A 27,685-nucleotide genomic window follows, 5' to 3' on the forward strand; every position below is an offset into this window, starting at 1 on the left:
GCTCGCGTCCAGGCGGAGAGAGGAGGCGGAGGCGTGGTGGCGCCGTCTGCGCCGAGGGGGGGGGGGGGAGCGATTCTGGAAGCCGGGCTGCGCCGTCTGCGTGGCGGGCGCGCCGTGAAGCGGCAGGGGGCAGCCGCCGCCTCCTCCGCCCGGCGGCTCTACGCCGTTTGCGTAGCGTTTCCCAAGATGGCGTCGCGGTCGTCGTCGTTGGCGGTGGCCGGAGCGCTGGCGGCGGCGGCGGAGCGGCTGGAAGTGAAGGGAGGGATGAGGCGGGCGAAAGGCGGCAGCGCGTAGCGGGCGGCTCCCGGCCTGCGGGAGACAGAGCGTAGACCGAGAAAGAGACTGTCGCGGGGAGGCGGTCCCCCTCCGTCCCCCCCGTCCTTCCCCGCCCGCCCGCCCCTCGCGGGAGCCCCGGCGGGTCCTTCCCGGCGCCGCCACCCTGCCCGCCCCCGTCCTCTAGGCCGCGGGCCTCGCCGTCCTCCGCCCCCCCCCCGCCCCTTCCTTACCCCCCCCTCCCACCCCAGCCGCCCCCTCGGAGCGGAGGATGATGAAGCTCAAGTCCAACCAGACGCGCACCTACGACGGGGACGGCTACAAGAAGCGGGCGGCCTGCCTGTGCTTCCGCAGCGAGAGCGAGGAGGAGGTGAGGGCCGGGGGGGGCCGCGGCCGGCCGGGGGCATGTCCGTCCATAACATGTCCGTCCGTGTCCCCCGGGGGCAGGGATGGGGGCGAAGCCGGGTCCCGCAGGGGAACACACCCCCCCCGTCCTCCGTGCAGCACCCTGCGGCTCCGGAGCCGCCCGGGTGTGACTGGGTTGCAGCGGGTTTGGCTTTTTTTTTTTTTTTTTTGGTAGGGTGCAATTAAGCGTCGGTGGGAAAGTTGGTGTTTCCCCTCTTTTCTTTATTTCTCTGCGCTAAACATGAGGAGAATGCCCAGAATGAAGGGTTGTGTATCGTGGGGTGGTGGAACAGTCTGGTAACGAGTGTTGTGGCACGGGATGGGATTTGGCAGTTGAGTGGACCGACCACGCTGGCAGAACTTCAGTCCAGCACATCACATGAGATGGGAGAGGAAACCTGACCTTGGATTTATAAAAAGAAACTGGGATAAAAGGGGACTGATGGAGTGCCAGAAGTTGCTGTCCAGAGAGGCTTGGGAGGAAGTGGGAATTAAAGGTAGATTGGTTAGTTTAAGAACGGCCGTGTTGCTAAGTGGTCGTGTTGTCCGTGAAGTTAAAAAAGAGAAACTTTGCTTAGAAGTGCAATTTTTCGCTATTCTCTTCTAGTATCTTCTTAACGTGGGCTTGGGGTACTCGGGATAAGCTAGGCTGCAGGTCTTTTTTTAGAGTCAAGCATACTTCATTTCATTTACTGGTTCCTGAGTGGCTGTGCTAAAGTCTTTGTTCTCCTGATTATCATATTTGTAGCTACAGGAAATCGGAAGGGAATGCAGACAGTTCACTGGAGGAAAGTAAATTAGCATACCGTTCAGTTATTATTTAACATGGTGAAGGAGGCTTGACGAACCCTTTGTAGCTGTGCTGTCATGGTGAAGAGTGTCAACATTTCAAGCATAAATGGTCTGAAATGAAAACAATATGTTTTGGTGAAGCGTTCATCGTAGCTGTTCCTTCCCACTGACTTTCAGGAAATTTATGATGCTTTGAACTAACTATGAAAAAGAACGTAATCGTATTGTGTAATGATGCTGTGGCTAATCAGCATGGGTGGTTGAAGGCATCTGAGTTCCCTGATGCAACTTTACACAATTTGTGAGGCAAGTGTGGCAATTCTTCTCAAGAGTTAGATGCTTGACCATGTTTGATTTACAGTGTGGCTGAAGATAGAAATGTAATTTTACCAGCTACCTGATGCAATCAGCTTTTGTCTGGTTGTTAGGCTTTATTTTACAACCCTTCAATTTGCAGCGTCACAGGGGCTCCAGCTTACCCCACGGTGGTGGTCTGTTACGCCTCCTGGCCAGTGGGAACTGGTGTCCAGAGCTGTTACAGCATTGGTGACACAAACGTGTGTTAACATGGCGGTTTCACAATACTGACCCGAGATGGTTGAAGAAGGAAAAGTAAACTCGTTCTAGAGGCATGCTAACTTGTGACAAATTTCTTTCAGTGTAGGTTAAAGTGGTTAGATTGGTTTAAGATTGAGCTTTAAAGCCATTTTTATGTCAAAGTTGTGTCTGTGTTGTGGTTTGCAACAACTTTCAGTGGATTGAAAATCTCATTTAATTTAAACTGGTACAATTTCAGGCGTTAGTTTGTAGGTAAGACCTCGAGTAGAAAAATCTGTTTTCAGTTTCAAAGGCAGGAGTTCAGATCTGGATAGCTGTTGCCCTGTGCTAATTGTGCCTTGTCATTTCTATGGGTCTGTTATGAAGGCAGCGAGTGAAGCTCTGGGAAACTTTTTGTGTATCGGGGCAACAGGGGTTCTTTCTCGCTTGAGCTTTGGTCACTGTTAGTGTTTGGCCTTGTCTCCAATCTCCCCAGTAAGATCAGGTGCGTTGTACTGTTCTGTGACACATTAAGGAGCACTAATTGCTTTGTAAATGATGCAGCATGGGATGTGGATTGATTTCCTCAAGTATGTGTATGTGTGCTTTTTTGTAAGTGAGCCACAGAAATAGTGAAGCAATGAATTACAGTTTTGTTCTATTTTGAATTGGCCTCCTGAAGACATCACACAGCCTTTCAAACACCATATTTATTTATGGTATCTGTGTTTAACGCAGAGCTGAAACTGCATCCTGTGTTCTCATCTATTGCATACCTATTGCAGTCGCCAGTCATGAAGTGAACTTTTTCAGCAAATGCATTTAGGAAAGTTATTATCGAGTCACACCATACTAAACGCATACGCACCAGAATGGACTCCTTTCACAGATACTGCTCTTGATCTTAGTCAAAAGGCCTAGAAGCCATTTAAATTATGCTTGTATTGATTATTGAAATCAGCAAGCAGGGAACCTTGATTTTTATTAATTTCTCTTTCTAATTATTTCTTAGGTTAATTCTCATTTGTTGGTGTTTATTTAAACTTTAGTTTGAGAGAAGTCTACTTGTCTAATCTTATTGCTACTTGCACTTTTTTGATAACAAGAAAGGTGTTATCTGTGTGCATTTACATAGTTTAGCATATCTGTGAAAGATTTCTTGTTTTTCTCTTGGATAATAGTACTTTTTTTTTTTTTGGTGCTACTGACATATTTTATTATAGATTACTTCTATTTAAATGGAAATTGAGATTTGTTTAAAAGGCCTCTCCAAGAAGGGCGAGGGGCAAACCCAGAACTAAAGTATGTTAGTTAAGGATATATTAAAAGCTTACTGTTTGAAAAGAAGACGGGGGGGGGGGGGGGGAAGCATGTCTTGATAAATAATTTAAACTTGCTGTATTAAAGTATTATTTTTTTCTAGGACTGGCTGTTTCTGGTTACTGTTTCTTTTAAGCACTTAAGAAATAGTAGATCTTGGCTCTCATATGTCGTCTTCATTTCCTGCTACAAATTTACAAAAACAAGTTTTCTTCCATTTTGAACCCTGAGTTAGTTCCTGAATTAAACAGTTTTGTCAATGAACAAGAAGAAATAAGAAAAATTGTGATTACACTTACAGAGGAGGCTACTTTTTTTCTTTTTAGGTGTTTACCCCCTAATTCTTCAGTTCATTGATGTAATTTTCTTTAAAATCTTAGCAATTGTGGAGATTGCTAAAACAGCATGTCTTTGATTAGGCATTAAATTTGCAAATAAAGAGTCTTAACATAACAATACTTTGTTTCTTTTTTAGTTTTTAAATGATTTATTTTTTCCTTATGCTGCTCGAGGTTGCGCATTTTCTTTGTATTGCATTTGGAAGCTACTACTTTTTGGACATGAAAAAAGCTCTGGAACGTTTTTGGAAGACCAAACGTTGGCTGAAAAGATGTCTTTGTTACATATTCCTTTAAAAAGCAGTACAGGGAGAATTCATTTAAACATGAATCTCAAATGGAGCAAAAAATACATTTCTTAATTGGGCTGTGTGGAAAAAATCTGTATCTGTGTTGTTTCATAAACAGTGAGCCACTGCAGAGTGATGTCTCTTTGGGCAGGAGGGAGAACAAGGGAATCAACAGGATTAATTCAAAGAGAGTGTGAACAGACTTCAAAGGACCTTTCGGCAACCAAATGCCAGGACTCTGCTATTTTCATCTTTTCAAATGGAGTAAACTCTCTTGATATTTGCTGCTTCTGCAAAAGTGGGGAAGGAGAGTGTGCAGATCAAGAGATCCCAAGTCTTGTGCTACCTCTGAAATAACTCATTTTGTTGCTCGTGATGTCAGTGCCTCTCAGTATTGCTATTATGGTGTTATTTTTAAATAACACAAGTATTTTTCGTGTAGAGGAGCTGTCCAGAAAATTTCACTAATGTCTTAATAGTAAGAAGCAGATGGAAGCCTGCTCAATGGCAGCATCTCTGTGTTATATTTTAACAGAAATAAAAAGGAACCATTTGGCTTTAAGTCCTGCACTGGTGTAGCTACAGGTTTAAGCATGCCTGCATTGTATCTGGTGAAAGGACAAGCTGCTCATTAACAACTGGTATTTTTAAAGACTTTTGGAGGAAATGCTTCGGGAAGAATAGGATCCAGGATTGGTCGTCTTTTCTTAATTGTGAATGAAGTCTAAATTGAGATGAGAAAACAGAACTTTCACACAGCGTCTGGTAAGCGCCCTGGCTCTGCTGCCCTATGAGCGTGCCAAGCCAATACAGTCACCAAAAGCTACGTTTATGTAGCCCCACAACAGCCTTGGTTGGGGAAAGTAATTTGAATGCAAACTAACCCTTCTTGCTTCTCCTGGGTCAGTTTTAAACCAAGCTATGATGTAAGACAGCAGTTCTCAAATTTTAACTGTAGACTATGTTGATGATCACATAGTGTTCCTGGGCCATCCTTTGTGCGTTTGCTTCAATATAAAAACAATAATAGCTAAAAGCACTTGGAGTACTTCACTGTTGGGACATAAAGGGAGCCCAGCATCATATGATCATCGTACTTTCCATGGAATGTAGTCTCAGAATCTCTGTTCTGATGGCTCGGCTTGACTCTGTACGTTCCCTTCAGCTACATAAAAGGGTTGTGGTTGAAACTGAATAAAGTTCTCCCTGTCCGTTGCTAACACGTTACCACATCTCCAATAGGATATAGGCCAGTTTAGAAATAGTTTTGTTGCTTGTGCTTCTCCTGTCCCTTTCAGCTGTGCTTGTAGCTAGTTTTCTCCAAGAGCAAGAGTATAAACCTCTGCAAAACCTAGCATTCATCTTAAAAAGTGTTTACCCTTTTCATAAAGGCAGCTTTCATAAACAATTTTACAAGCAATTCCATGGTCTCTTGTACTTTCCCAAACTACAAAAGAATGAAAATTGTTAAATTTTCACTTAATTTACTGGAAGCTCTGTAAGCTGTTGTGAAACTGAAGAATTGATTGTCAGTTTTGTTCTGCTGCAACTCAGGGAAAGTAATGAATATGGAAAGAGGAGAGTGTATTCCACCCCTAGGTTTGTTGAGAGGGGCCCAACAGCGGTGGCCACTGTCTCTTCTCTGCATAACGCTTCTCTGAAATCTCTTTCATCTCAGATTCATTTATTGCCTGACCAGAGGCTGTCGCTGGTTTTCCTAGCTTTCTTTCCTCGCTCTTTGTGTCCCGTTCCCCCCCCTTTTTTTTTTAACTCATGATCAGTTCCCTGACTTGATGCATCTCAGCACCCTTCAGACAAGCTACCAAAGCATTGAGGCAGGTACAAGCAGTTGGGGGGTGTACCCAGCTGGGACTGCTGCCAAAGGACCTAATCTTTCCATGGATGGTCTCTCAAGGTCTGGAAAAACAACTCTTTCCCTTCTCAGTTAAAGGAAAATGATCATGTGCTTGGATTTTATCTTTTTTTTTTTTTTTTAAATAGAGAAAATTAGCCCAGTTTGCATACCTCTGTGATGGGGTCACCCAGAAAAATTGATAGAACAAAATTAAGAAACTCTCAATTCTACTGTGTGATTAGTAAACATCAGTGTTCAGATGCTGTATATAATATCTAGCAATTGGGAAACAGGTATTCAGTTTCTTTAAACAGTAGTTCTTTTTTGGTCCAACTGAGAGACTGACTGCACAGACTAGTCAAGGATCGTTCAAATTTTGTACATATTTATATCAAAAATTGTGTCTCTGTAGCTGTCTGTTGTGCAGTGGATGATGCACACTAACTCTTTGTTCTCAGAAATTTCACATTAACATGTGAAATTCAGAGGGATACAATTACCTACTGGGTAGTTTGTTTTTTTTTTTTTTTAAGATGCTTCAGATGGTTTGAATGTTATTTTCATTCATATTGACTTGGGTGGTTACTTTTTCTTGTGTAAATAACATACTGACGTTATGCGTAGAATTAACTACTTATATTTGAAAAGCTTCTCAAGAGTTTTCATGGCTGTAGGGTCTTTGCATGCTTTATTTTATGAATAGGACTTGTTAATCAAAACGGTAAGTGTATACATATGCAACTGCTGACATCCAGAGTCATTTGGTCTGTGTAAAAGGCCAAAATACTCCTTTCATTTCTTTTTTTTTTTTTTTTTCTTTTTTCCTTATAAGAAAAGGCAGTTTACAAGCTAGCATTCCTTCTGGAAAAAGTCCTCCTGGACAAGTTGTGTAAGTACCAAGTGGTCAACAAACTAGTTTTGACAGGCAGAAATAGGTTATCAGTTTTGGGGTCTTTTGCTGGGAGTGCCTCCCTTATCAGCCCTTTGCTTCTGAAACAAGCGGCTGCTGGTTCAGGCATTTCAGCTGTTTCCTCTGGCCTGTCCCTGCTGTGAAAGGCATGTTGCAGATAATTTTTGTGGTTATCTAAAACATATAATTTTTGTGGTTATCTAAAACATATAATTTTTGTGGTTATCTAAAACATATAATTTTTGTGGTTATCTAAAACATATAATTTTGATGGAGGGAGAGGACTCTAGATTGTGCTGTTCCTCAGTAAGAGTAAGCAGTCACTTTAAAGTCACAAGAAAACTGTAGTAACAGTAATATGACCCTTGGTATTTTGAAGCCAGAGTAGCAGTGCAGTATGTGATGATTTATTATTGTTATTCTAAGAAGCAGCCTAAAAACCAACAGAATTTTCTTTATTTTTTCCCCTATGGTTATAGTACTGTAGGTGTGATCCAAACGCTTGAAGTGACTTGAACTTCTTCCAGTTCACCTCTTACTCCTTTTTCAAGACTTGTGCTTTACTTTTGTCAAGTTCTGTAGCGCAAATACTTTTCCCTTGCTAGCTTTCTGCTGTTAATTTCCTGCCTCCAGTTTCTAGGTACTGTATTGTAGGTTAAATTGCATTATGCCACAGAGCAAGGTGTGTGTGCAGAAATAACACTTGTCTAAGGAAATGTATGCTGTTGAAGAACAGTAATGCTCCTGCGAGGACATGCTGTTATGGTCAGGAGAGGGTTTTTCTGTGGCTTGCTGTTGAGGTTGTGTGTATTCCTGTCTTAGCTGAAGACATTGTCATGTTTAAAGCCAGCTGTAGCCTTTCTGACCACAGGCTGTACTTGTTATGTGCTAACTTCATAATGTGCCCTGAATAGCAAGAGGGTGGGAGAAGCCCTCCTGTAAGCCTTGGCATGCATGTTTAGACTATCCTGCGTTAGTAGTTTGGCAAAATGCATGTTTTGTTGTAGTGTAATTGACGCTGTGTTTCTGCTGGTTAAATTAGATTAATTTTTGCATGGCTTTGCTAACTACAGTGTCTGTTCTCCTCTCCTGCTCCTCTTGAACTCCGTCTGTCAGCGTATGCAGTTGTTAGTGTTTAAAGGTAGTTTGATGTGGTCAAATTGAGATCCCAGTTTTGTCAGATATAAAAGCATGAAGTACAGTAACAGTAACATATTGGGATTGTGAGAACATTTGTTAACTTTGAGTAAAGCATGAAAGGTCTTTATTATGCTGGACACAGAGCTGCACCGGCTACAATATCCTGCCTGTCATAGGCAAATTGGAGAGTCGCTAGCACAGCTAAACTCTAAACTCCTGAATACAGAGACTCTTATTAAATTGAAATTTTCAAACAAAGACAGATTGTACAGGCAAAAATCATTGAAGTCAGCCATCTTCTCCACCAGCCTCACTGCAGCGTGTTGTGAGACATGTTATTTTCTTGCAGTCTATGTTCTGATAAATAACGCTAAAGTGTGAAATGAGTTTAAATGTCGGAAGGTTTGTGCTTTAGTCTGTGCAAAATACGTGATTTTGTGGCTTAATATTGATAGAAAGCATGAAAGAAAGTGCAGAGGCTGTTTCAGTAGCCAGTAGCTATAGATTGGCTTCTGGCAGCAGAATGCTGTCTGGGCCAAAAAACACGTATTTAACATCTTGTCTGCTGTTTCTTATTAAGTCTGCCAGCTTGATTGTCCTTAGGCTGGCGCGTGTGGGTAGGACTGTCTTTTCCTGGAAGTCTGGAAGGTTCACAGCTCATTTTCTACTAATGTTGTAGCCCAGCTTCTAATAATGCTGTACCCCTTTTTGTCTTTGCTGTAATACTTCTGTGGAGCCTCTTTCTAGGAATCGTGTTCCTTACAGTGTAGCTACTCTTATTTTATTTATAGGTGGTGGTGGCTGTTGTTTAAACCCACCATAGCATGAAAGAACCTGGGAATCCCTCAATCTCTGTTCTGTTAACTGGGAATTAATTCTCTGCCTTATTTTGGTTGCCTAGTTTTTGCTTTGCAGAGCACCATTACTGCTGGGGGGGAAAAACAAAACAAAACAAACCCCTGATGTGAATACAACAGATTTGTATGTAATTAGGTTGTTTTAAGGTCAGCATTGTGTATCAGGAACTCCCAGATTTATCCTGGTGACAAACTCTTTTCCCCTTTTCCCATGGAGCTCCTAGCTCTGCGTGTGGCAGTCCAGGCAGCCTTAGATGTCTCAGCATGTTTCCTGTCTCCTCCAGGGGAAAGTTGTTAGGCTGCTCTAGATTTGTTTGGATTTTTTGTTTGCATGCTGCTTTGAAGGTTGCTTACCATGAGGGCTACAATCTAGCACTGTTTAGGAGCCCCTGCTGTAGACTTCAAACTTTGCTTATTTTTCTAACCTTTCTCTTATTTCATTGATTGTGTGTGAGAGCTACTTGAGGGCTGCCTTGTGCATTGCCAAAGAGGCTTGTGTTGCTCATTTCCCTGCTTTGAAATGACATAATTGTCTTTCAAATCCTGGAAAACAGAACTTGGCCATGTGACATGATACCTGCAAATGCTTTTCCAAAAAGACTGCAAGACTTGGCTCCAAAATCCCTAGTAGGCCAAGATTCTCAGTAGCCATCTTAAACACAGTTGCCTGGCAAGAATAAAATGGGAATGTCAACCTTCCTTTGTGTTTTGGCCTGATTTAAAAAAATAAAATAAGTAATTTTTGGTATATTTTTTACAACTATTTTGATTAAAATATCTTCTTCAGTATATATTCAAATGAATGTTTTTATGTAATAAAGAAGTTAATGAGCAAAAATTTAGGTATCAAGGACATACAAGGTAGTCTTTTAAAAAAACTGTACTCTATTTTGTAGAATTCGGTTGTATTGGAAAATGTTCAGTCTAATTGAGCAATTGAATAACATATTTTGTTGTGTTATGTTGTAAAATGAATATATAGTTGTTGTTCTCTGTCTTGGCTGTTTGGTGTAAGTTAGCCTTATGCTATATCACATTTATTCTGAAACTTAGAAAATAATTCTGACCTTGTTATGGCAGAAAGACAAACTATTACATCTTTCTTCTGCAACCTGTTCAGCTGGTATCTGCACTTCCCCAGGTATTTTATGTTCACCCATCCAGCTGTCAAGGGAAAGGTTTCTGCAGGGGTATGCTTTTCTTGGAAACAGCATTTGGGCTGTTCCACCCAAATATTAATGGTTTTCAGAGAGGTTGTTTTTCAGCAGATCTTATTTTACTGGCTTTGGGGCAGTTTGTAAAATATTTGAATGATGTTGTCTTGTGAAACTATGCCTTGTGAGAAGATCAGGGTTGTGTCCATGCATCTGAGAGTCCTGAGGGAATTGGCTGATGTAGTTGCCAAGCCACTCTCCATGACATTTGAAAAGTCATGGCAGTCAGGTGAAGTCCCTGGTAACTGGAAAAAGGGAAACATTGCACCCATTTTTAAAAGGGGTAGAAAGGAGGACCCTGGGAACTACCGACCTGTCAGCTTCACCTCTGTGCTTGGGAAGATCATGGAACAGATCCTCCTAAAAGCTATGCTAAGGCACATGGAGGACAGGGAGGTGATTCGAGACAGCCAGCATGGCTTCACCAAGGGCAAGTCCTGCCTGACCAACCTAGTGGCCTTCTGTGATGGAGTGACTACATCAGTGGACAAGGGAAGAGCTATGGATGTCATCTAGTTGGACTTCTGTAAGGCCTTTGACACGGTCCTCCACAAATTCCTTCTCTCTAAATCAGAGAGATATGGATTTGATGGGTGGACTGTTCAGTGGATGAGGAACTGGTTGGATGATCACATCCAGAGGGCAGTGGTCAATGGCTCAATGTCCAGATGGAGATCAGTGACAAGTAGCATCCCTCAGGGGTCCATACTGGAACCCGTACTGTTTAATATTTTCATCAATGACCTAGACAGTGGGATTGAGTGTACCCTCAGCAAGTTTGCGGATGACACCAAGCTGAGTGGTGCAGTTGACACGCCTGAGGGACGGAATGCCATCCAGAGGGACCTGGACAAGCTCGAGAGGTGGGTGCGTGTGAACCTCATGAGGTTCAACAAGGCCAAGTGCAAGGTCCTGCATGTGGGTTGGGGCAACCCTCCATATCAATACAGACTGGGGGATGAAGGGATTGAGAGCAACCCTGCTGAGAAGGGCTTGGGGGTACTGGTGGATGAAAAGCTGGACATGACTGCTCGCAGCCCAGAAAGCCAACCGTATCCTGGGCCGCATCAAAAGCAGCGTGGCCAGCAGGTTGAGGGAGGTGATTCTGTCCCTCTGCTCCGCTCTGGTGAGACCCCACCTGCAGTACTGTGTCCAGCTCTGGGGTCCTTGGCACAGAAAAGACATGGACCTGTTGGAGCGGGTCCAGAGGAGGGCCACAAAAATGATCAGAGGGCTGGAGCACCTCTCTTATGAAGGCAGGCTGAGAGAGTTGAGGTTACTCAGGCTGGAGAAGAGATGGCTCCGGGGAGACCTTATTGCGGCCTTTCAGTACTTGAAGGGGGCTTATAAGAAAGATGGGGACAGACTTTTTAGTAGGGCCTGTTGTGATAGGACAAGGGGTAACAATTTTAAACTAAAAGAGGGTAGATTTGGACTAGATATAAGGAAGAAATTTTTCTTGCAGTGAGGGTGGTGAAACACTGGAACAAGTTGCCCAGAGAGGTGGTAGATGCCCCATCCCTGGAACCATTCAAGGTCAGGTTGGACGGGGCTCTGAGCAACCTGATCTAGTTGAAGATGTCCCTGCTCATGGCAGGGGGGTTGGACTAGATGACCTTTAAAGGCCCCTTCCAACCCAAACTATTATTCTGTGATTTGGATTATAATGACTTTTTCACTTGATCCCTTTGAATACGTTGCATGTATTGGGACACAGGACTTTTTTAGATGTGTGGTTTTTTAAAACAAAACAGTGTCTCACCCTCATTTTGAACTAGGCCCCTTTGTCTTGGGAGAGCTCATTGGTAGCAATATCCTGTTTAAAGTTGTTTTAAAAGAATGACCTTGTGGGGCATGTTTCCTGCTCTCTCTTGATGGGATTTCCTTTTTATTAAACAGGAAATAGTCTGATTACATAAAAGTGTGAGAATGACAGGTTTTTCCTTCCCAGTGAGGGTTGTTCGTGTTAATCCTATTCAGAAAATGCTCAACTACCATAGCAGCTGAAGTTAATTTACTTTGCCTAAAACTGTTGTTTACACCTAAAAGTTCCTACTAGTGTGTTGTTAAAGCATTGTCTTAGTCTGAGCAGTCCAGCAGGCTTTCCTGTAGAAGTCTTTGTACAGGGCTTTTCTTAGCAGATACTTTTTCTCACAAGTGGAAGGTGCCAGGAGTTCAATGGTATGAAGTGTGCTGTGCTGAGTTTAAAAGATCTGTTTCTGCAGCCTTTTTTAATTTTTTTTTTTTTTTTTTTTGAGCTGGAACTCCAAATTGAAATTGGAAATGGCAAAGGTGATGCTTCCCCACCTGGCAAGAAAACTTGTACTTTCAGTGTCTGTTACTTTCCTTTTAACTTTGTCCTCAGAATCACCTGCTGACCTGAAGTTAGGAATTTCAGTCCAAGCTCTTCTGTCTACAATACTGGTAATGAGTCAAGATGAAATAAAAGTCCTATAACGTAATAGGAAAAAGTACCATGGTAAGATGGCACAGGCTGGTGGAGTGCTTTGTGTGCTGAGCCTGCAGTGGCCAAATATTGGGAAAGCAGAGGCGGCTGCTGGTGATGGCTTTGCAGTCCCAGCCCATGGTACCTGGCTGCTGTCCTGAGCCTTGAAGGCTCTGAGGGTGAATGAAGTTTACATTCCCTGTTTAGGCATGGCTTACTGATCGCGTTTTATATGGATTGGATGTTTGGGGGAAAGGAATTCTGTCTTCCTCTTGAAGAAAGCCAAACACCATGGGATGTTACTATAAAGTAAATGCTGCTCCTTTGCAACCTGAGCCAGAAGACAGGTCAGGTAGTAAGCATCTCCATTAGGAAACTGCAGAATTAAGGAGCCCATTCAGCATAATTCATTCCTAGTATGCATTTGTCTTAATTAAATAGGCAGATTGGGGAGTGCTCAGGGATTTAAATGGGTTTTTTTGATAAATGATGCTTCTTCGTGCATTGCAGGACTGAGGCATGGGTTCTGCTGAAGCAGGAAGAGGAGGCTTTGAGACATTATTATTGGTGGGATCCACAGAAAATTGCTGATTAGAGGAGTACTGACACTTGAGAACACCGAGTTTAGTTCCAGACTTAGGAAAGGTTAGACCAGCAGTTGCCAAAATGTTTGTTGTGACCCCTCTTCAGTTTCTGCCTTAAGCTTTGCTACTCCTGGTTTGAGAGCTGTGTTTTGGACCCCACAACTGACCCTTGTCTCCTCACCCTGTGTGTTCTAGTCTGTTGGCCCCCCCTCTTTTCCCTGTGCTGAGCCAGCGTGGTCTGGGTGGCCCTGGAAAATGAAAAATCACTTTGCAGGGTGGTCAGTTGGCAGATGAAAATTTTCAAAAGATAAAAGAACTGGGAAACCCTGGAAATCTTAGGCTTGTTTTTGTTTCAGAAGTTTAATTTTGAATTCTGTAGGTAGGTTTCCTCTTGATAATCAGCGCAAAGCTTTTCATATCCTACTGGTAAATCAACATTTACACAGTAAAGCCTGGGATTGTAGTGTCTAGCACAGTGTAACTTCGAAATGTCTGATTGAAACTGTTACAGCTGGCCTGTAACCTAATTGGACTGGTATGTTGGAAAGTTTCTGGAGCAAGTTGCTTTGGCTCTAAGCTTTGTGCCAGTGAAATGATGAAGTATAGCATGATGACTCTAATGAACAAGCTTTGTTTAGAGAGCTGAAAAACAGTATTAGTTTTGTTTTTAGTTTCCATCTCTGCTCATGGATGTATTGCAAGTAGATTTAATAAGCACAGTGTCTCCATATTCTTTGGGAAAATTTTTAGCCAGTTGAGATTGTTAGTTAGCTTTTTTGTTTCTAGAAGATGACAAAACGAAAGCTGAACTTGTACAGAGCAGAATTACACTGGAATAAAATGTGTTTCAAGAAAAACTGCCACAAAGCATGCTTATGAAAAATTACTCCTGTGAAAATGGTTGAACCATTTTCCTGATTCAAAAAAGTCTGTCCTTCTATGTAGCCTTTTCCTAGGGTTTTTAAGTGGTTTAATGTAGGCTTATATTTTGCTTATATCTCATTGAACAAAAAAAAGAACCAAGTACTGGCTCCAGAGCTGAACTCTTTGGTGCCTGCTGCAAAAGAAGAGGCAAACAGGGAAGTTGAAAATCTCTGTTAAAACAATTGCACATAAATATTTTAGTGGGCAGTCACCTGACTTGTATATGTTGTTAGTGTAACTGCAGAGGCAGACAAGGCCAAAGGTACCAGTAAAGTTAAATCAAGCTGCAAAGGGTGAAGGTGCTGAGCAGCTTCTGTGCCATCTTACGTTGTTGCATGATGTGTATCCCAAGCTGTCAAGACTACGTAGTCACTTTGAGTACAGCAGTGAACTCTTACACTGTAAGTATTGTGATGCTGTATCAAATAGCAGATTGTTGTTTTGGCATGCAGAGGCATAATTTATCCTACAATGCATCGGAGCAGTGAGAAGGTAATGGCTGAAATAATTTGGAGTGTTGGAGTGCCTTAGTGTCACTGATAATGTAGTTTGCACAGCTGTCTGAAAGGGGCTAAGGGAATTGTCTTGGAAAAAGCAGAGTATTCTCGAGGACTCGTGTTGGATTGGTCATGTTTGGAGGTGTGAGAGATGCAAGGACAACTTCTCTTCAGCTGGGCTCCGAAAAGGAGCGTTGCCTTGAGTTTATACATCAGCTGTGCTCTACTCTCTGCAGGTGCTGCTGGTTAGCAGTAGTCGTCATCCTGATCGATGGATTGTCCCTGGGGGTGGCATGGAGCCTGAGGAGGAGCCCAATGTGGCCGCTGTGCGAGAAGTCTGTGAAGAGGTGAGTGACAAGAATGGGAGCTTCTGGAGCTTCACTGCTGATTGTTAGCAAAGGCTTTGTGAATTTGTTTTTATCACTCTTGCTGTTTTCCTTAAGGTGAAGAGGAATGTAGGGTCACTAGTGATATCCCCATCATATGTGGGAGGGAAACTGGAGTCCTAAATAAAGATAGCATAGGAATGTCATTGAGGCTTTCAGTTGGAATGAACTTTTCCTCGCCTGATACCTTTAACTGAAAATACATAAAATTAAGCTATAGTCATTTCAATACATACGCCGATACTTTCTGTTTTGTTCTCTGTGTATGAAGAACAGTTTCTTAAGGGAACTTCAAAAAAACAGCTGTGCTTTTGTGGAGCTATCTAATACTTTAGTAGGAGGTAGAAATAAGACCTTATGAGCCACTAAAGACACTCCAAATATAGGGACCTCAATATGTTTTGGTCTAGTACACATTTTGAGTTTTATGTGAATAAGAGAAATTGATTGTGAGAGTTAGAAGCAATAATTCCTAATGTGTTCATGTTTCTGTTACTTGAAGCTATTTCAGAAAGGAGATCAAACAGCAGATCAAACACAGATTGATGATCTGTATGGAGGAGGCATGTTTTTCTCTTGAACTTGGAAGAGCAATTTTATTCTTCGTAAGGAATTTAAAGAAAGCAAATGGCAGTTGGCTACACTGTATATAAAGCATGTCTTTAGAATTTGCTTCTGAATGGTATCAAATTGGAGAGATGCTTGGATTCATAAATGATTAAATGATTATATATGGATGACCAAGTAGGTTCACAGTTATATAAGGCAGGATTAAAAATGCTTTCAAGAGGGTTATAAATCTTTGTGCTGCAGAACAGAAATCAAGAGCTAATTGATGTGACTTGGGAGGAAGCTTCTGCAGTAGTTGCTTTATTTAATTGTCTGGTTTATGAAGGTTTTTCTGTGAAGTATTGGAAGTACTTGTTGTTGTCTAACAAAATGCTGAATATTTGGTCCTTTGGACTAATCTAATGTGGCAGTTCCTGAGTTGTGTGTTTCTCTTCGGCTGTTTTTATAATCTAGCAGTTTATCAGAAAGAGATGAAAGATTATACAGTCAAAGCTTTTTTTTTTAAAGTGTCTTTAGGTCCCTCTAGTACTGGGGCTTGCTGCTTGCAAATTTTGTTTTCAGCTTGTAATACAGCTCCTGCTTTTTTAGTAACTCGGTGATCTTTCAAACACATTACAAGCCAAAGTGAGTTTAACCAGAACGATAGAAATATTTTTAGCTGCAGAGTCCTGCTTTACAACCCAATCGTTATTAATAATTAAGTTATTTGATGCAGAAGTCAAGGGTTCATTCAGGAGATGCATGGCTTTGCCTTTCAAATCCTTAAAATAAATCTGTATCGACCCTCCCTTCCTCGGGCAGCACAGCGCCTTGGAAGAGTCGCTCTCTTTCCATGACAGCTCGGTGGCTGAAAGGAAGCCTTGGCATGGGCTCAGTCTGCAGTGAAGAAACTGGTTTGGGCTGGCTGAGATAATCCCCTCTCGCTCAGCTGGTGTTCCCTCGCTCACGTGGACCGGTGCCGAATGAGAATGTAATTCAAACTGTGGCAGCCTGGCAGGGTTGAGTCATTCCCAGCGAAGCACCTATCTGCTTGAATGCCGCTCAACAAACAGTAAACATCAAGAACTCCAAAAGCAGCAGGATTACCCCAACAGCTAACCTCGACGACACCTAATAGCGTTTGATGCGAATGCAGGGTGGGAATCTGAAATGGAGCTATCAGATGCTGTTATGATAAAGGCTTTCCTGAAAGCTGTCTGCTGAAGAGCAGCCTGTCATGTGTATAAAATTACTTGAGTGCTTCTACACAGGTAGCTGCTAGCTGACACAGGTGGAAAACACAAGCGTGCTTTTAGGTGTGTGAGGCCTTCCTCAAACAGGTTTGTGTTCCAGTACGCTGCTTACGATCTGCATACAAAATTATAATGTACATCAACTGTCTTGAGCTCAGCGAGCTGTTTACTGTAAAATGGTGCTGGGGAATGTGCATGCGGGAGGGGAATGTTTGTTATATTACAGCTGTAAAGGACTTGTGCATCCAGTTTCCTGGCTTGTGCTATTGATTCGGCAGAGGAGGTGTTTTAGGAGACTGCTGAGCAAGTGGTGTGCGTGCTAGCTGGTAATCCTTGTTCATCCTTTCATGTGAATCTGAGCTTTTTCAGGTAGGTTGTAGCTGAGGTTGATTTCTGAGTAGGTTTGATGTCTTTGCTTCTCTCCTGGGAGAGGCATGTCTTTCACTTGCAAGGAAACAAGAGGTTAGCTGAGCAGGTAGAGTCTGCTGCTTGTGTTGGGAGAGGGAAAATCCAGTTTCCTCCATGTCAATGAGCACAAAGTAGTTTTTATCCTAAAAGAAGGTGGTTTGCGTGGTGGTCAAAGTTGTGGAAGAAATATGCGGACTTACTTTCGCTGACTTTGGTATGCCTTTTCCATTTTAATAAGAGACAGTTGGAAGAGCTGTAAGGGCTCATTACCCTTTCAGTTGCTTGTGGTCTTTGAAGATGACAATAGGCTCATTTTTCTCAATTCATTCTTTTTTGCATGGTATGCATTTTCTTTTTAAACTATGCTTCCCTAAACTAAGATTTTTAACTTCTGTATTCACTGTTTTAAAAACTCAAAACACATATGTGGTAAAATTATCCATGTTATTGCCGGAATAATTGTCATGTAAAGAAATCTGACTTTTCCTTCTTTCTGATTTTCAAAATTTTAGAAGACTGTTACGAAGAGGAAATGCTGATTCTGAGTGAAACCTGTGATCCGTCTGTCCCAGTTTGAGTTAGAAGTCCTTGTCCTAGTTTGAGATAGTCCTTATCTATATTAATCTGTACCAGCAGAAGTATTAAAGTAGACAGGTACCAACACTTGTCATGCTTGCTGTTGTCTGCATAAAATTTGAAGTGACTTGAGTTCTTGGGCATTGTTTTTAGGCAAAGTAGCAGTAGGCAAGCATGTTAGCTCTGAATGAGAGCAGCCTTTTCAGAATAAAACCACTTATTTCTGACAGTTTGTTGAAAAATGATGTAGTCAGTCTTACACAGCTGTAAACTCCAGGTATGTTCTAAGGTTCACCTTCTAGAAAAATGTTGTGCCCTTTTGAAACAGTCATTAGCGCCAATGTAGGTTTTTTTTTTTTTTTGCTTCTTCATTCTTGGATTTTTTTGCTGTTGCATTTTCTCCCCCAAATTAATTTTATGTTAGAAATAAGGGGTTTTTTATGGGTGTGAGCAACTGGTGAAGAACATGTTTTAGAAATAGATGCCTTAAATTAAACTTATTATAGAGTGACTTTGAAAAAAAGCCTCCACACTCATCTGTTAAACGCAAAGGCATTTCATTTTGCACTTAGAGCATCTTTCACATCCTGACCTTTAAATACTTAGTAAATGTCAAGTTCTATAAAATTAAGGGAGTGTTAGTCGTGCTTTCTTCATGGGAATCAAAAGCCAGATAAGTTGTGCTTGATCTGTGATCAAAGAGGCAATTGATGCCAATATCAAAAATAGTCCATTGTGATAGTACTTTGATCTGGTTGCTAGACCTCTTTTTTTTTTTTTTCTTCTTTTCCCCTCTTAAACATGCTTTATAAATAATCTTTTCTGTTTCACGTATTTTGCTAGTGATTTAGGATATGAATATTGATATCTTCAGTGCTAAAATAGGAAGACTTTTTTTTTTTTTAAATATTGCAGGGACTATGGATGAATGATTGAGATGATGGTGTTGAACTCTTCCTAGATTTAGTAATATTCAGCACAAATAGTGGACCAAGTTCACTACTATCTGTTACCCTGTGTACTCAAACTTCATAAAAATGAGTGCAATGTCTTGAAGTTCTTTGCTCTGTCATGGTATTTCATTTCTATTTCACAAATGTAAAAACATGTATTGGTTGTAATGCAGTAAAGAATTAGATGAATAAGTATAACCCTCTTTGAGACACAGCAGAGACAGCAAGAAAATTTGCCTAGCAGGTCTGTAATTGACATCTTTAGAACTTGTCTAAGCTAGCAGTCTTCATGGCTGTGATTTACTACCTTCAGTACTGCAAGTATTAGAGCAAAGATTTGGGTGTTTTACCACAGTCTTCTTGCCCAGCAGTAATCTGTAGTAGATGCAGGCTTTGAGCCTAATAGAGCAAAGTAAAATAGCTGAAATTCCAACCCACATTTTCCTTAGCTCAGATGGAAGGAAATAAAAGCTGTCCCTAGGAACAGATGGTGTTGCTGCAGGCTGCTTTTTGCATCTGACCCGAACTTATTTTCAGCTTTGAAACCTGAACCTGCTGTTCTTGGATGTCTTCAGTAATTTTTCTTTATTAAAACAAGTTGTTCCATGAGCAGCAGAACTAGTAAAGCTTCATTTCCTCCAGATTCTTGTTCCTTGTCCTGAACGCCCAGCCCACCCCTCCGGCCTTGCGGCAGCGGTTTGAAGTTGTGTGCTGTTTTGGGGCAGCTGGCTGTTGCTGTGACATTGATGCACTCTTGCCAGATCCATCTTTTCCTCCAGCGAGGACTATCTCCGACCTTGGAAACTGATTTGGATCTGCAGAGCAGTGAAAAAGAAGCATTTTGCAAGCTCTGTCTGTCCTCTTTTATGCCTGCGTGTGCCTCTTCCTGGGGAATACTGTCGTTTGATTGATTTGCTTTATTTTCACACCTGCAGATGGAACAGTTGGTGCTGGTGCTCTCCTACCCCTTGTAGATAGGTTTAATAGCATCCTCCTAGGACATGCATGTATTTTGAGGATTGCAGTACAGGCTCCCTGTGCAGCACTTCTAATGCTTGGTGGGGGAACATGTGCCCAAATAAATTGTGCTGTCTCTGCCAGACACTTACTATTGTGGTCCATGAGGGCGGAGGATTCTCAATCCATTTACTACCAAGGAGAAAATTCCTGAGTCATCTGGTGCAAATTAAGATTTAGATCCAGCTTCAATCCTGGATGAGCCTGTGACTGTGCTTTTAACTTTCCAAGAAAATGCTCATTGTCCTGCAGTGAGGATGAGTCAGGAGGGTGCTGAGGGGTTGGCCCACAGGAAAGCAAGAGGTATGGAGCTTGCCCAAAGAGGAGCCTGGTGGTTTTGTTGCTCATTATCTCCTTGTTTTGTTAGTGATAACAGCTATAGATTATTTTCTTGGATGTCTTGGGCAACTTTTATGTTAGAAACTTGTGTGAGACTGTGAATTCCGCTTCCACGTTTGTTCCATTAAACAAAGTACATGATTGTACAGAGACTATGACTTTCCTATTTGTGTGTAAATTAAGTGCTTTATCAAAAATAGGTCTATAACAATCTGGTTGGTCTGTGTTGGATGTCCTATATGTTGTCTTTAAAATCTACTATACCAGTAAAATAGGATGAGAGCGCCATCAGACTCCAGGATGTAATGGTGGTTGTGCTTTGCTTTATAAAATCAGCCCAATATTTGTTTGAATCAAACCATTAATTTATGTCACCATTTACTACTGCATGTGATAAATTCATATGTGAAGAAAACCTTAGTACTTCTTCGAGTTGTCTGATGATAATTCAATGTGATTTTCCTACAGTGCATGTTTGTCTTGGCATCGCTTGTTGTGCCTTTTTGGGTGAATAAGACTAGGCAGAACAAAGAAGGATCCTAGTTTGCAGACAGAGCCTTATTTCCATTGCCTGTGTTTAACCAGAACAGAAGGAAGGGCTCCTCACCTGTCTATTATTTCAAGCACAATTTTAGAGCTGGGGATAAACTGCTTGGAAGGCTGGTCGTGCAGTATTCATGCTTAGTTTCCAGGCTGGCTAGTTGCCTGGAGATAAATTTGTTTCTAGTCAGGCTTGGGAGTTTGCTAAACCATCACAACAACATCCCTGGCTTTTGATTCAGTGCCTCTGCAGGTAAGTAAGGAGAGCAGAAATTCAATAGCCTTCTCCAGGAACAAGTGAAGAAAATTGGCTTAAGACAGTTATTTGCCTGAAACATTTGATTACACTTCACCTTTTAATATATTTATGCATGTTGTGAAGGTGGAAGCCTTGTGTTTGTCTCTGTTATTGCTGGCTGATTGATATGGTTGCTTATCAAAAAAAAAAAAAAAGCCCACTGTTCGAGGCTGCTGAAGGAGTTCTTTGAATGAAATTCATCTGAAGTATTTGCCTTCCAGCTCACTTCTGAGAGAGATTAGTCCAGGTTAGCAGAAACAGTTTTGCAGATGAGGTAAAATCACTCATCTGCAAAGGTCAAAACCAGTTATCTGTCCTAGCCATGCTGGTGTGCGCATACACGCGTACATTGACCTTCATGGAATTGCTATTTGACTCCAGAAATAGCCTTGTGGTTAATAGTCAGTGGTCCACCTGTGGACTGAGCAGAATGTCAGAAATACTGATGAGACAATAAATTTTGCATCCAAAACCAACATAAAAGATTCAGTTGAAAAGCTCCTTCCTAGAAGTAGAGGTCAGGGAGCATGTTACAGAAAGAAATAGATTTCTGTGAATGCTTGTAGTAGGGGGAGCTACAAATCCGTTTCTTTTGGGGCAGTTCTACCATCAGCTATCATTAGAAGCAATAGTGAGGTGTGCTCTGGCTGTGGTGTTTGGTATCTGTGTGTGTGTTCATTTAGTAGGCTGGGAACTTAACCAGTAAAATACTTTACTTAATAAAAGTTCTTCCTTTCTAAAAGCATATGACTGTACAGCAACTGGTTAGTAGCTGAGCAAGCGGGGAAACGGTGTATCTCAGCCACTCAGGACAGAGAATGTGTCTTGCCATTAAATATTTAGTTGGCCTCACCCAAACATTTAAAAAAAAAAAAAAAAAGCCTGACATAATCAGATCTATATATCTCAGCTGCAAGAACAGAGGCACTATTTTCCTGAACTGTTTAGGATGTGTTCCAGCTGCCAGAGACAGCAGCCGAATTTACCTTCCAAACGTGGCTGGGTTGTATGCCAGATTCTGTGTGTTGTTTCAGACCAATTAAGTCATGGAGCAAAATCTCATCTTGTTTGTAGCACTTGAGTTCCAACCATTTACAGTCGTAAAAAGAAGGGAATGTAAATTATTGGGGAAAAAGGGAGGGGTCTGGGGGCAGGAGAGTGGGATGGCATTTTGCATGCATGCATGATGCAACACCGGAGAGCAGAGGCGAGAAACAGCACTTTGAGAAAGTGACTGAGCCACAGCGATGAGTGGATGTATAAAAAGTGACAGCAAATGAGATAAAGTGGGTAGATCTCAGTAGTATTCAAATTGAAGACAAAACTGTTGCTTAGATCTTCTTTTGATTTGTGTCTGTGCTTGATTCAAAAGTCTTCTTTCAGTGCGCATCTGAGTTTTGTGTTTTATCAAAAATAGTCTTGTTCCTGTTGCGGAGGCCACTTTACAACATTGGAAGTATTTTATGTTTATATTAGCTTCCTTCAAATGCTTGCAAGACATCCCTGAAATACCTGGTAGCTGTCATGTTGCTTTGATGGTGTGAGTGGATGTTTTATACACACTTTAAAGTTATTTTCTTAAGCTATAATATTAACAAGGTAAAACTGCTAAACCCCAAAGCAAATTTTATCCATGCTTAGACTATAATAACCTTTAGAGGAGATTCTGGTCATTCAGGGTATATTGGTACGCAATTAGTAACTCAACAAATAATTTTTTCCTCCAGATTGAATAAAAAATGGTTTCAATATAGAAAAAGAAGAAAAAATTCCTGGGAATGCATGTATGGTTAGAGCTCGTGATATGTTTGTGTCATTTTTCTTGTGACCGTGTTGTTTTCAGATTAACAGAATTTTACAGCATTTGCTTCCTGTTCTAAAGGAACTGCTCCTGCGTAACAAGTAAGGAAATAAGTACTGACCTGTTGTTAAAGTGTGGTTTTTTTTCTCTTTGAACTTTTCATAGGCTGGAGTGAAAGGGACATTAGGAAGATTAGTGGGAATTTTTGAGGTAAGTTTCAGATATTGAGGCTTTGAAATTTTGATGCAAAAAATTGTCTCAGAGTAAAAATCACTTCCTAGTTTGTTGTGCAGTAAGCTAGATAACTTGTTTGAAGGAAAACTTGGAACTCCCCGTTTAAATAAAAATGCATGCTGATCCTTTCAGTGATATTGCTCATCTGCAATTTCCCCTTCTGTTGAAATCATGAGTGATAAGCCAGTGTAGCAGTGAATATACTCAGTGCCTTCATACCTTTCTTGCTGCTAAAAAAGGCCACCCACCAGCTGGGGAGCAGTGGTTCTCCTTTGTTCTTTAGCACCTGCTGTCACCCGTTGCCAAACTGGCCTCTGCAATATGGTGAAGCGTCTGCGCTCCTATTAGGTGTGCAGTAACACCTGATGAGTACTAGTGAGATGCAGTCAACAGGTACCAGACACAGCTCTTTTTGCAGTTGTTTTTTCACTATTTCAGAGTTGTGTGAAATAGATAAAAATCTTTCCTGTGTTGTTTTTTCCAGCTGAGGAACTGATTTATAAGCATATCCATCCACCAAATGCTGCCTACAGGACTAGACTTTTTGGCTGCAATCCCTATTAATACTTTCAGACCTCTCATTTAAAACGCAACAATGTTTAATAGCTAAGAATGAGCTATAATATGAGAGAAACTGTGCATAAGGTACCGCAGCATCATAGTGAAGCAGCTTGCAACTTGTAGTCGCGATGTGCTCACCTGCCTTTTTTCCCTTGATAGCTTTGTTGTTATTCTGTTCCCTTTGCCTTCTAGAATCGGGACAGGAAACACAGGACATATGTTTACGTACTTATCGTCACAGAAGTGTTGGAAGACTGGGAGGACTCTGTCAATATTGGTAAGCTCTTTGTGCTTGCTAGCATTAACTGGTTTGATGCAGACAAAACATGTCAGCATCCCTCTGGGAGCTGGAATCCTTGTGAGAGTTGTCGAGAAAAGTTGCAGTGGTGTGTCCGTTGGTTGCTTGGGAAGAAAAATTGTGGTCAAATTGATGCTTTTGTAACCTCTGTGGCCCAAGAGAAGTCAATTCAGCTGTACAGCTGCCTCTACAGCAATTTTGTATTTAATTCTTGCACTTCAAGATACTAAGCAAAGAGCATGAAGAGCTGTCCTTTCTAAGACTAGAAGAAAATATATGTGGGCAGTGTGGATTAATCATTCCCCATTATCTTTTGAAATCTTTATGTTTAAATTGGATTCCCAAATGAAAATGAATGTGTTGTTCTGCATGAGGTTTATCAGTAGCACTGTAGCACCTGTAACTTGACTTTCCTCAGGCTGTGTTCAGAAGAGGTTTTACGGAAAGAGTAAGAAATGAGTGCTGTCCACCAAAAATTGAGGTTCACTTGCAAACTGATGGAAATTGGGTGATGGTGTGTGTCGATGTGGGCTGTCTTAAAACGAGTATCTGACTTGAATAGCAATTGCAGAAATAGCAAAATAAATGTGTTTGGTTTGTGGTTTTGTTTGTTTTTTTTTAATTGGGAAATGCAAGACCAAATGTTTGCGTAGTGGATGTACTGCTGTAAACAGATACGTGTCGTGGGGATAGAGGAGCCATCAGTGTGGTGTTTGGAGTAGGTGGCCCTCGAGATCAGAGAATCCTGAGAGAAAATTTCCCTGTGTCTTTCGAACTGACACTTTGCCACATAGTGAAATTATTCTTGCAGCATTAGTGCACATGATAATGATTGAAAGCTAATCAACAGTAACATTTAAACATAGAAAGGATAACATTGTTTTGTTGCATTTACTGATTTTTCTTTTTACCCACAGGAAGGAAAAGGGAATGGTTTAAGATAGAAGATGCCATAAAAGTTCTGCAGTATCATAAACCAGTGCAGGCCTCGTATTTTGAAACCTTGAGGCAAGGTTGTTTGGCAAACAATGGCACTCCTGTCATGACCACGACGTACTCTGAGAGCTCTGTGTCTGACATCAGATGACTGAAGACATCCCTATGAGAGAATCTTGAAAAATAGACTGAAACGTGGATTTCCCTCCCCCCTCCCCTTTTTCACATGCCTCTTCTATCAAACAAGGCATGGGCAGCAGCCTGTGGCAGAGCAAGTGTTAAGAGTGCTGCAATTTAGTGCAAGGTGGGATTTTTTTTTTTTGTTGGCTTTTTTTGCTTTTTTGGATATGTATTTTGTAAAATACATTTTGTGCATGAAGTGCCCCTTTCCCGTTACACCGCTTCCATGGCCTGGCGAGCGAGGCTGCCAGTTTTGCCTCTGCCTTGTGTTCTGAAGTGTCCCATTTGTGTCATCCCAGCCATAGCCACTTTTTTTTTTTTTTTTTTAATTAAAAGACTTCAAATGTGAGATCAGCTCTTTAAGTCTTAGTCTGTACTGTAAGGTGCTGTTCAGACCTGTGTGGTGGTCACTTTCAGCACGTATGTATAAACTTTTTTTAGATGGAGAATCTAACATTTTAATTTTGCAGGAATTTTTTTAATCCTGGTCTGCTTCTGAAAAGAAGGGTTCATAATTAATCTGTTTGCCTTTTGTTCTGTTTTTTAAAAAATACACGTTCTGTGACAGTGCTAGTGGCTGGGCCAGTTTACTCCCCGTTCAGTATCTCCTGATTTAGTGCAGTGACAATTGAAGTTGAGGGCAGAGTTTTGATCACCTGCAGACATCCCTGCTGCTCCGTTGCTTTTCCTACAGCTTCCGCCAATGTTTCTGCATTTACATCAAAATGAAACAAAAAGGAGTTGGTCTTTTAACACTTGGCCAAAAATAAATAGCCTCAGAAATGCTACGATAGAAACTGAATTTCATTGTCTGTGGTAGGAATCAGGGATTCAAAGTGGGGTCAAAGTCTGACAAACTGGAGCGTCAATCACCAATGCTGTTCTGCTGATCCTGCTGCGTTCTGCTGATGTCTCTTCTTGTCCACATGCCTTATACCGTGCTGAACTGGATACTTGTAATTTGTGCTAAAGCATTGGATTGTACTTACTGAGTGTTACTGCACGAGCCCTCGGTTGGATAACCATGTGTGTCCCTGAAAAGAAGTCCTGGGGGAAAAATTCAGGTGTTCAATCTCTTGTCCTGTGGTTCTGCAGCACTTAGAATTGCACCATGGAGCATGCTCAAAATGTTTAAACTCTCCCTCCGTGAAAGGTACAGCTGACTCCTGAGCAGAATTGCTGGTTGGAGAAGTACACTGTTTAATAGGATAGTTCCCCTGATGCATTGGCACGCTTCACATTATTTTTTTTTTGTTGTTGTTTTTATTGATGTAAGTTTCATGCTGTCTTGATTTGCCAACAGTGTTGTCTAGTTGGGAAATAAAATGGGAAGGGTTGGGGCTGGGGGGTGGGTTGGGACAGGTACAAGTTTTGGGAGGGGCATTAATTAATCCCTGGCTTGGGACAAGAAGTAGTTGCTGAATTTCAGTAACTTCTCCTTTGTCAGAGCATAGCCAAGATGTGAAATTAAATCTGCAGTACTCTCTTTTTTTTTCCTTTTTTTTTTTTTCCCCCTCCTCTTTATTTAACAAAAAATATTCTAATAAATACTCACTGTTCCAGAGTTTTCTCTCTTCCCGAGAAGCGCTTACAATATGAAAATCTGATAGAAATATCCATGGAGCCTGGGACAAGGGGGAATGGTATCCTTGCTGGTTTGGCAAGAAGCTGTTCATTTTAAGATCCTATTCTGTTCCTTTACTTGTTCTCCTTGCTTTCATCAGTGTGGAGTAGCAAGGCCAAAAGCAGTGCCAGTGATCGCTAACATGAAAAACCATGCATAAGAAAAAGCTGAGAGGCATTATTCAAGAAGTAGCTTGAAACCAAGCATCTGGAATTGAGCCTAAATTACACCAGTTCAGTTCATTTCAACTTAGAGACGAATGTACAATACTTTCTTACTCTGTGCTGATCGGCCTGAACCAAACTCTCAAAAGGGCTTGAATATTGTATCTGGAAGTGTACAAGAAGTTCAGACAGTCCGCCGTTACCAAGCCGTGAGTGGCACCTAACACAGCCATCTACTGCCTTCAATTGAGTTTTTGTCTTTATTGTACAGATTAGTATGTTGAAAATGCTTTGCAACAAAACAGCTGGTACTCCTGAAAGAGTAACTGCAGTTTTAATATCAACAGCATGCACACTTTTGTTTTTAAACTAAAAATGTTTTTACAGGGCTGTTAAACTGACAATTTAGGGTAGAATATTGTTAATGACTTGCTAATGGCTTATTTGTTTGGGTCAGAAAAATAAATTGTGCCAAGAAAGTGTTTTAATGTGGCATGAATTGATGCTGTTAACACAGTAACATCGAGTGGCTGATAGTACGTCGTCTTAACTGGAAATAGCTCCTGGGGTAGAAATAGCCTTTATTCAACAGATGCGAATTTCAAAACAGGCCTTAGTCCTGTGCTACCCGAGTCTCTCCCTGCACCATCTTCCTCAGCATCTGAGGTTCTTCTCTAGTAACTGGTATAGCTGCGTGCCCTAGCAGTTTAAGCGATTTTATGCAAAATGATGTTAAATTGGTTTGGGACCGACAATCAAACTACCTTTATTAGTGACAAAAGAGTTGTTCAAAGGGCGGCGTGCACTCTGGGTTTCGCAGTACAGGCTAGTGCCTGCTTGATTAAACTGCTTAGGGCTGCTGTCATGACCAACTGCTAAAAAAACCTGTAGGATTAGACTTGGACTTCCAGCGTTGCTAAAACTGGTGCTATATTGAGCTAGTGTTGGAGATAGTGTGATTCTTACCTCAAACGATGTAGTGTCTAGCCTGACCCCTTAAATCGAGCATTACAATGTGTCTCAGCTTCCTGTTGAAGAATAATGTTCTTATTTGGCTTTCAACATAGCTTCCATCTTACTTGGCACTGGTGTATTCGTAGGTAAAACAGAGGAATACCAATGCTTCATTTAGACATCCTGCAAGTTTGCAACAAATTTGTCAAGTCACCCTCAAGTTGCAGGTCTC

The 27,685-nt window shown here is 41.5% G+C and overlaps 1 protein-coding gene across 1 annotated transcript; it reads left to right on the top strand.

Annotated features, from left to right (window-relative positions):
- The first annotated feature begins 155 nt into the window (after positions 1–155).
- Positions 156–26,981, top strand: NUDT3 (nudix hydrolase 3). Its single transcript, XM_052815881.1, has 5 exons — positions 156–643; positions 14,619–14,729; positions 22,668–22,712; positions 23,490–23,574; positions 24,513–26,981. Exons 1-5 carry the CDS (start codon positions 545–547, stop codon positions 24,680–24,682), a joined length of 510 nt encoding a protein of 169 aa, XP_052671841.1. The 5' UTR covers positions 156–544; the 3' UTR covers positions 24,683–26,981.
- Positions 26,982–27,685: the final 704 nt, after the last annotated feature.

Source organism: Harpia harpyja, chromosome 19 (assembly GCF_026419915.1).
Source record: "Harpia harpyja isolate bHarHar1 chromosome 19, bHarHar1 primary haplotype, whole genome shotgun sequence".
Lineage (NCBI taxonomy): Eukaryota > Metazoa > Chordata > Aves > Accipitriformes > Accipitridae > Harpia > Harpia harpyja.

What these genes read in the sequence shown, in the direction of transcription:
- NUDT3 (XM_052815881.1), top strand. Translation starts at nt 545, where the DNA reads ATGATGAAGCTCAAGTCCAACCAGACGCGCACCTACGACGGGGACGGC. An exon ending in GCAGCGAGAGCGAGGAGGAG is followed by an intron (nt 644 to 14,618) that starts GTGAGGGCCGGG and finishes TACTCTCTGCAG; the next exon opens with GTGCTGCTGGTTAGCAGTAG. An exon ending in GATTAGTGGGAATTTTTGAG is followed by an intron (nt 22,713 to 23,489) that starts GTAAGTTTCAGA and finishes TTTGCCTTCTAG; the next exon opens with AATCGGGACAGGAAACACAG.